Here is a 9,321-nt window from a genome sequence, read left to right as displayed (position 1 = left end):
CTGATGTTTTCTCTGTTTTCAGTGATATCTGACATATTTCCTGTAGAAACCAAGAAGTAGAAGTGCACGGTTAGGCCGTAACTACACCATCTGTCTTGAAGTATCAACCAGTTCAAATTTCGTAGTTCACATTTAAAATAGCTGTTCATTCTGTTAGAATGTTAAATATTTTGCAATGAGATTTTTATTCATAGAAATATAGGAATTTTTTTTTTTTTTTGGCTGCATTGATGTCACACCTCGGTGATGATAGTGAAGGCCTTGTAACTATGGTACATTTTGCGCTGTTGCTTGGAAAAAAAAAATCATATGATGAACACAACAAATGTATGCATTTGCAAGTATTTTATTCCTTAATTTATTGTACTGTAGAGTACAGCACAAAACATCAAACAACAACAAAAATAATTATTCTGCCCCAGCATCCTGTCTGTGGTCTGGGACAGGCCAAACAACCTCCTCAACATGACAGACTAAATTGGTCCTGGACAGGCAGCGGGGGTAAAATCCTCTTGCATGCCTGATCCAACCCTGGCACGCATCAACTAAAATATATAAGACTGCTTGTTTTCTGGCCCTCCCTATTTCTCTTCCACATTGTTGTTGTTGTTGTTGTTGTTGTCGTCCTCCTCCTCCTTCTTCTCCTCCTCTTCCTCTTTCGCCTCCTACTCTTTGTCTTCGAAATTGCATATTACTGTATGCGGGATATTGATTGAAAAAGACTGGATAGGATTCACAGTTACACTTTTACTAGTGGTCTGACAAAAAAAAAAAAAAAAAAAAAAAACCAATATAAATACATTACAAAGTCATTGTGAAATAGAAAACAAAAAGGAAATATGGGCAAAGGCAGAAATATGAATTAGAAAGTCCACTGTCAGAATTTGTAACTCTTGTGTTGTCCTCTGTCTATATATGCTTAACAAATTGAAGGTTCATGAGATATTGAGATGTACCTTTGAGCTATTTCAGAGAACTGCTTTATCATTGGTTGATCTGTAGTCTCTACATTAGTGAAAGTCAATATTCACTTGAACAATTCATGGCAAATTTACAAAAAGTCTAATAGAAATGTGTAGAATATGCTTGACAGTTTATGACAACTAGATCAAAAATTTAGCATGTACTGCAAAGACAGATACGATGAGCTAATGACTTGATGTTTTGAGGGGTAAGACTATAGCAACATGACAATAGGAACTGATAATGTAGGAAGCAGCAGACAAATCAGTTTCATAATCAGTTGCATGAACGTACCAAAGCAAACGCAACTTGTTACAGTAAAAAACAGTTAGAAACATTTTATGATGTGCACAAGTGACTAGATGATGTGGAGGCTGAACAAGTAGTTTTGAGAATTTCATTTCTGATCTGAGAAATGCACCAAATTGTAAGCTGACTTTGGCCCTTTTGTCTAAATCGAAGGTTCTGATTGGTGTGTGATAAATTTTGACTCCTAGTGTTTCCACTTGGGTAATTGTGTGCTAATTGAGCTCAAACATTGTAGACTTGAGTGAACAGTATTGGATGCTAGTGCTTTCAAAATGATTACATGGTGTAAGCACTGAGAAATGTAGGGATTTGTGTGCAGAGTTTTGCAGTAACAGTTCACCAAATCTGACTCATCCCTGGTGAAAAAACCAGCATATGCTGGTAGGTATGTTTTGATGCTGGTTTATGCTGGTCCTTTGCTGGTTTATGCTGGTCCTTGACCAGCAACATGACCAGCAAAAACCAGCAAAGGACCAGCTTAAACCAGCATCAAAACATACCTACCAGCATATGCTGTTTTTTCACCAGGGATGTGTTAAAGCAGAGAAATAGTGTTTATAGTTCAGGGAAATGGGTGTGCTTTTTGAAAAATGGCATTATGGTTTTGAAATTTTAGTTCAAAAGACTGGTTATAGTGTTTTAGCAATCGAGAAAAACGGTAATAGATATTTAAGTCTCTTAAAAAAACACACATGATTTTCAGGCATTTGTCGTCTGCAAAGCTTTTTCGTTTAACAATAATCACCTAATATATTTACATTACATAGTATGGTTTAAAACAATGCAATATAAGTAGAATACATTCAAATACCTGTATTTATAAGTATTTATAGTGTGCATTGAAACTGTGGGTAGGAACTATTTACGCGTCGCTGCAGAGCGGTCAGTCGGATATATTTCTCTGCAGCATTCGCTGCTGATGTGATTATTGCTGGCGCTTGTCAATTTTGAGATTATGAAAGTGGAACAAAAATGGATTTGTGTCTCACTGTTTATCTGACATAACACCACTACAGATCAGGTATGGCCATACAGGTAGACCGTTTTCCGTAAATCTTTAATGTTTATGGGTGTCTACAGTTATCGTCTCACACAGACGATATAAAGTTTTCTGTATGTGACAGTTTTTCATTGTAGTAGGTCGCAATGGATCGAGCTTTAAACTCTGACCCTGTCAATACAGCCGACACTGAAGGTAGGATGGTTGTTGACTTTTTAATGACAGTATTTTGTGATTTATTACACGAACAGTTTTATCTTGAGACGTGTTTATTTGTGTGTCTCCAGGTCGTCAACGCTGGAGGAACTGGATTGGTTTTTGGTGAGTGAATCTTCTGGTAACTTTTCTTTAAATGAGTGATTCACGATATGTAAAGTAATCCTCATTATCTCTATGTAGGTTATTGGGGCTTTGCAATAACTTTGCATATGTGGTGATGCTGAGTGCAGCACATGACATCTTACAAAAACAGGAATCTCAAAACTCAACGACACCTGTAAGATACTTTTGAGCTTGGCTATGATTAGATTGATATAAATGTCAATGTTAATGTAAAATAAACAAATGTTAACGGTTCATCCCTGGTGAAAAAACCAGCATATGCTGGTTAGGTAGGTTTTGATGCTGGTTTAAGCTGGTCCTTGACCAGCAACATGACCAGCATAAACCAGCAAAGGACCAGCATAAACCAGCAAAGGACCAGCTTAAACCAGCATCAAAACATACCTACCAGCATATGCTGAATACGTTGTTCTGCTATTTTATGCTGTCTAAACCACTGAAAAAAAATGTGTGGAAGCTGCTAAATCATATAGAGAAGGATGTAGTAAGCAGGGTGCAATATTTTGACAAACTAGAGTTGATAGCTGGTAAAGATACATACAAGCAGTATTAAGTAAGATATCAGCCTAATATTTCACCTACCTGACTGGAAATGATAAGAACAAACACGAATGTTAAGATTTTTGCCCTGGAAATCCTGGTTCAGCTTGGCGAACCACAAACGCCCTTTATTTCTCAGACCTTTTTTTGCACTCTTCTTTTTTGCACTTGATTTGTTATAACTTTTGACAGTCTGTAGTACTCCAAATGTTTTTCCTGGTCCGACTGATTAATACAGCCCAAAACATGACAATAATTGACCTTTTTTTAGCAGGAGTAATCAGCAAAATATGCATGTTTTTCGTTCACTGATGTGATGAAAACACTCTATAGAACAAATAATAAACTTGCATGTAAAGATGCAAGTCCAACTAATGTCAAAAAATCTGTCATATAATCTTAAACTTAAATACATTTTCATTTCATTCAATACTGAAAACATTACATTCAGTTTGAACAGAAGTATATATTTTAAAAGTATGCTTAAACTTCTTTTGTGCAAAAATGGACTATTCAGTGTTTCTTGTTTTTTGTTTTGTTTATCCACTAGACTCCAGCTCCAAGTGGGACTAACATAGAGATCAGGAACAACAACAACAACAACAGCAGCCCGCTATGACTGCAATCCTGTGTCCACTGCAGTAAGTCTGTCTGTCTTCACTGTCTTTCCTTTTTTTCTTTTTTAGTTTCACCTGTACAAGTTTAAATATTTGTTCAGGGAGTGACACCTTGTTTTCTTTCTGTTTCTAGGCTGTTCTGTTGGCTGACATCTTACCCACCCTGATAATCAAGTTCACAGCACCTTTCTATATACACAAAGTGCCTTATGGGTAAAGTTGGCAAGCACTTCTTTATTCGAAATCTAAATACAAACATCCATCAGCGTCTTTAGACAGGTTTAGTTGCTTAGATGCTGAAATTATGCAATGAGGTGATAAGATTGAGAAATTTTGAGATAAGATTGAGATTTGAGAAATCAATGTCAAAACAAAGTTAAAGGGACAAAGTTTGATTTTGTTTGTAGCCCTGTACTCTATTTTATTTTCTGTTCTTCAGAACACAAAAGAAGAACTATCCTTTTATTATTAATTAATGTGTTGTTTACTTTTTACTTTTATCATGAACAGATTCCGTGTTTTGGTGTGTTTCGTTACGGCAGTAATCAGCTTCCTGATGGTGTCGTTCTCTACAACAATATTTATGAGCATATTTGGTAATGAGCATGTTTATTTGTTCCTCTTCTGAGCTGGATTAATGAGATTTGATGAATGTAGTAAAGAATCTTTGAATTTTTCCACAGGTGTCGTCTTTGCCAGTATTAGTTCAGGATTGGGGGAGCTTTCCTTTCTCGCCCTCTCTGTGTTTTTTCGCAGGTAAAATTTCCTGGAAACCCATTTATTCAAGCTGTGTTCGGAATAGGATATTATTGTACCTGTACAGTAAGCATTGATCTTGAAAAAAAATATGTGAAAGATGTCATTATCTGCATGTTCAGGTATCATTTGTGGTAATTACAGCTGTTATTTTGCATTTATGATCCAAAAAAACAAAAAAAACCCACACACACAAATAAACTTCAGTCTGACCGAATAATGAAATATAAGAATGATTCAGATGTTATGCTGGAAATAGGTTTAATTTGGTGTCTTGCATTATGAGATACAATGTTTTTCTAGTGTGCTTTGTTGAATACTTGCATTTTGTGAAATTTAAATATGTTATGCATGCAGAAAATTTATTTGCATACTGGTAACATTATGCACTACCACTCCAAAGTCGGTAATATTCTTTTTTTTTTTAATGATGTTTTTAATGTTTTTATTCTGCAGGGATGTATTTAATAGATCAAAATGTCAGTAAAGACATTTATAATTACAAAACATTTCTATTTTAAACATGCTGTTCTTTTGAACCTTCTATTCACCAAAAAATCTTTTAAAAAATCCACAAAAGTATTAAGCAGCACAACCGTTTTCAACATTACATTCAGTTTGAACGAAAGTATATATTTTAAAAGTATGCTTAACTTCTTTTGTGCAAAAGTATTAAGCAGCACAACCGTTTTCAACATCATGATAAATGTTTCTTGAGCAGCAAATCAGCATATTAGAATTTCTAAAAAATCGTGACAATAAAGACCGTAAAATGGCTGCTGAAGTAATGTAACAACAGCTTTACCATCACAGGGATAAATTATATTTTAGGATTAATTCAAACAGAAATTGTAATAATAATAAAACTGTAATAATTGTAATAATAATACTAATTTACCACTTCACTGGTATATTTTGATCAAAATGCAAATTATGAGAATAAGAGACTTTTCAAAAACATTTAAAAAGCCCCAGTCGCTGATTTCTCTCTTTTTACTTGCTGTTTATTAATACTTTGCGTCTGTGTTTCTGTCTCTTTAAGGGATGTGTTAAGTGGCTGGGGGTCCGGCACGGGAGCAGCTGGAGTAGCTGGAGCTTTACTCTACTCTGCATTTACACAGGCTGGTCTGACCCCGCAGGTTACGTTATGGATCATGCTGGTTGTGCCTGTTATTTTGGCTGTTAGGTCAGCAGAACTTCTATCTGAACTAGTATCTGTTACCCTATTCACTGCATAAACATATCTTTTCCTCTTATGATTTCTTGCAGCTATTTCTTTCTCCTGGTGTTCCCATCGTCGTTTCCACAGTGGAGGCGCCACGAGGATGGTCACAGTCCTTCCACAGTGGTGAACTCCCAAGAGAGACGTCCTTTAATTGAGGAAGAGACCGATACAGATGAGAACTCGGAGACAACTCAGGAAGAACGAGGTGTGTACAGTTAGGAACTCGTTTGTATTGTTGCAGCGTCTCATGCTAATGATGATGTGTATGATAATCCATTCAGATAACTGTACTGGCCATGCTTTCTTTCTTCTGACAGACGCCAGGAACATCAGACCCTGACCTTCACTGACCAAATATACATCATTAAGGTTAGTCCTGTTTTGTGCTTCTATTTGGTTCTCAGTTTGGCATTTCTTGTTTGTTTAAATGACATTTCATCTGCTTTGGACAATAATGGAACTTAAAGATGCACTAAGTATTTTTGCTTGATTTTAATTTCTTTTTGTTTAGATATTATTTATTTATTCACAGACCTGGGGTGTTTATTGGGTTGAATGCCCAGCATTGTTGTTTTTTAATGATGTTATTTTAGCATTAAATTCCTGCTGGCAGACATCGGGATTTACTGAGACAGTTACTGAAATAAAATGTGTAATATTCAGTTAGTCATATGATCTCAGTTTCCTCATTAACAATAAAATACATTATTGTTTTGTTTGTACCTTGTGCTGCAGTCAGAAAATGCACTTCCTCTATGAGTCTATAGTCTATTTTAGTGTGTTCCTACACATGTGATCTCTTTCAGGGCCTGCTGAAGTTTATTATCCCTCTTGGTGTGGTTTACTTTGCTGAGTATTTTATTAACCAGGGACTGGTGAGTGTTTTTGCCACAGTCTTAGTTATAAGTCGTAAAGATCGAGGCAGCAGGAGTACAATCTGTGATCACTAAATATCAATGTCTATCCATCTATCTCTCTAATATTAGTTGGAGCTCCTCTACTTTCCTGCCTCCCATCTCTCACATGCAGAACAGTATCGCTGGTAAGACACATCACATATGACTTAATTTCATGAGTTTGAATGACACCGCAAAATTGTGTGTTCAGTAATACTTTGAAGTCTTTTATGCCCACCAAAGTAAAAAAAAAATACTGACCCCGAACTTTTAAAAAGCACTGTATATTTTTTTTAGAGGTTCCTACTCAAGTATGGAAGCTCATTTTTAAAAATTTAAAAGGTTATTGTGACCTTTTATCTCACTTTTTTTTTTTTCAAAATTGTGTGATATAAACACGCAATTGCAAGAAAACAGACTGATATGTTCTCAGAATAGCAAGTTCATATCTCAATTCTGACTTAGCTTGCAGTTGCACGTTTATATTTCACAATTCTGACTTTATAACTCGAAATTCTTTATAATTTTATGCAATTCTGAGAAAAAAGTGAGAATTGAGAGATAAACTTGCAATTGTGAGAAATAAAGTCAAAATGTTATATCTCACAATTCTGACTTAACTTGCAATTGCGTTTATATCTCGCAATTCTGACTTTGTATCTCAGAATTGTTAGTTTGTCTTGTAATTCTGACTTTAACTCGCAGAAAAAAGTTCAAAAAGAGAGATGTCAACTCGCAAACTTTTTTTTCTCACAATTCTTCGCAGTTTTGAGGGGAAAAAGATACTGATATGTTCTCAAAATGACAAGTTTCCGTCTTGCAATTCTGACTTTATAACTCACAATTGCGTTTATATCATGCAATTCTGAGAAAAAAATCTGATTTGCGAGTCATTGATTGATACAGATTTGTATCTCGCAATTTAGTTTTTTTTCTCAGAATTGTATGATATAAACCCAAAAAAGAAAAAAAGTCAGAATTGAGAGATGCAATTGCAAAGAATTATGAGATTAAAAAAATTGCAATTACCTTTTTTATTTTTTTTATTTAGTGGTGGAAACGGGCTTCCATAGTCAACAATCTATCTAAAGATTAAAGAAGTTGAAGAACAGACAAGAACTGGCTCTTTATTTATTACTTTTTTTAACTTTATTAAAGATTTACAGAGGCATTAAAATAAAAATGAATGTATATATCATCCACAAAAAAGAAATCATTATCAAAATAAGGTAGAATTCTGCAGTTGTGGCTTCGTAATATAGCCGTAATGCTATATTACGTTCATGATATTGGTGGAGAAAAGGATCATGTTTCTTAACATATTGCTTACAGCGATCCCAAGCCTGGTAATATTTTCACCTTTTTATTAAGGGAAATTGTCATTCCAAACCTTTGTGATTTTCAGTTTTCTGTAGAACATAGAAGATATTTTGAAGAAAGTAGGAAACCAAACTGTTTTAGTGACTATAGGTCAGTGTAGAGAATACAGGAAGCAAAGTGGGAAAGAGAGAGGGTGGGGGAGAGAACGGGAAAGGTCCTCGAGCCAGGATTTGAACTTGGGATTCCCGTAGCACAACAGCGCTTCATGTCGGTGCGGTGCCCACAAGGCTATCAGAGCTGACTTGGGGTGATCTTTTCAAAAGAACATCCTGAATCCACTTTGTAAAAGTTGTAGTCTTAGGAATCGTTGTCACCACAATATCAGTTGTTCTTAATTTAACTCTCTCCTCTGCAGGTATCAGACACTTTACCAGATTGGTGTGTTTGCTTCCCGCACTTCTCTCGTCTGTTTTAAAATCAGGAAAATTTTCCTTATGTCTCTCTTACAGGTGAGATCTAGAGCTGAAGCACAATACAGTACATATACTAATACATGCGTATAAAACACCAACGTAAAGAACTCTTCATGACATGGGTTACTCTTTCTGTCTCAGTGTTTGAATGCTGTTGTGTTGGGTTTCGCTGTATACTACCAGTTCTTGCCAAACCCATGGGTGGTTTTTATTATTGTCCTCTATGAGGGTCTGTTGGGAGGAGCAGCCTATGTAAACACCTTCTTTTTCATCCGCGAGGAGGTATGTGAACCTCATTCAAGCCATTTGTTTATTTGATTTAGCTCAACATGTATCAGTCAGTGGTCTCTAATGCATTCTCTTATGCTGTGTTTCTGGACAGACCGCTAAGCACGAAAGAGAGTTTGCCATGGCTGCAGCAAGTGTAGGAGACAGTCTGGGAATCGCTCTTTCTGCAGCTGCCGCCTTCCCCGTTCACCATTATTTCTGCTCTTTGTGAGCAAACGAGATCATGTTTGTGCAAGATTTTAAATGGTGACCTTAATTTATGGTTTTAAAATGTCTAATACATTTCATTCAGAATAATATGTGTTCTGATTTAAATGAATAATGGTTTGATTGATCTCACTGACATTTGACCTGCTAACACCCTACTCTAAAAATGTTTACTGACCAATAACAAGAACAAATTTTGGATAGATCATGCTTAATTTGACATTTTTAGCCTCTTTGTAACTCAAAATCCTGGAATGTTTAATGCGTCCTGAAATGATTCTCTTTTAGTATTAAAATATCTTTAATGTTCTTGTGGCTTTCATTACCCCTACTGAAAAATCACTAACTAGTGCCTGAAATGTTGCTACTTCCATTTACAAAGCTG

At 35.6% G+C, this 9,321-nt stretch overlaps 1 protein-coding gene across 1 annotated transcript; it reads left to right on the top strand.

Annotated features, from left to right (window-relative positions):
* The first annotated feature begins 1,800 nt into the window (after window positions 1–1,800).
* Window positions 1,801–9,245, top strand: cln3 (CLN3 lysosomal/endosomal transmembrane protein, battenin). Its single transcript, XM_051106731.1, is given in 18 exon segments — window positions 1,801–2,293; window positions 2,410–2,467; window positions 2,560–2,593; window positions 2,672–2,768; window positions 3,705–3,764; window positions 3,766–3,795; window positions 3,905–3,984; window positions 4,282–4,367; window positions 4,455–4,527; window positions 5,570–5,713; window positions 5,797–5,957; window positions 6,034–6,087; window positions 6,090–6,121; window positions 6,559–6,627; window positions 6,739–6,794; window positions 8,384–8,477; window positions 8,583–8,723; window positions 8,824–9,245. Coding segments are annotated over 17 exon segments (1,377 nt in total). The 5' UTR covers window positions 1,801–2,293; window positions 2,410–2,418; the 3' UTR covers window positions 8,941–9,245.
* Window positions 9,246–9,321: the final 76 nt, after the last annotated feature.

This window comes from Labeo rohita, chromosome 3 (genome assembly GCF_022985175.1).
Source record: "Labeo rohita strain BAU-BD-2019 chromosome 3, IGBB_LRoh.1.0, whole genome shotgun sequence".
NCBI classification, from domain to species: Eukaryota; Metazoa; Chordata; class Actinopteri; order Cypriniformes; family Cyprinidae; genus Labeo; species Labeo rohita.
Note: the sequence above shows the minus strand (reverse complement) of the source record. Positions and strands in the feature narration are given on the sequence as shown.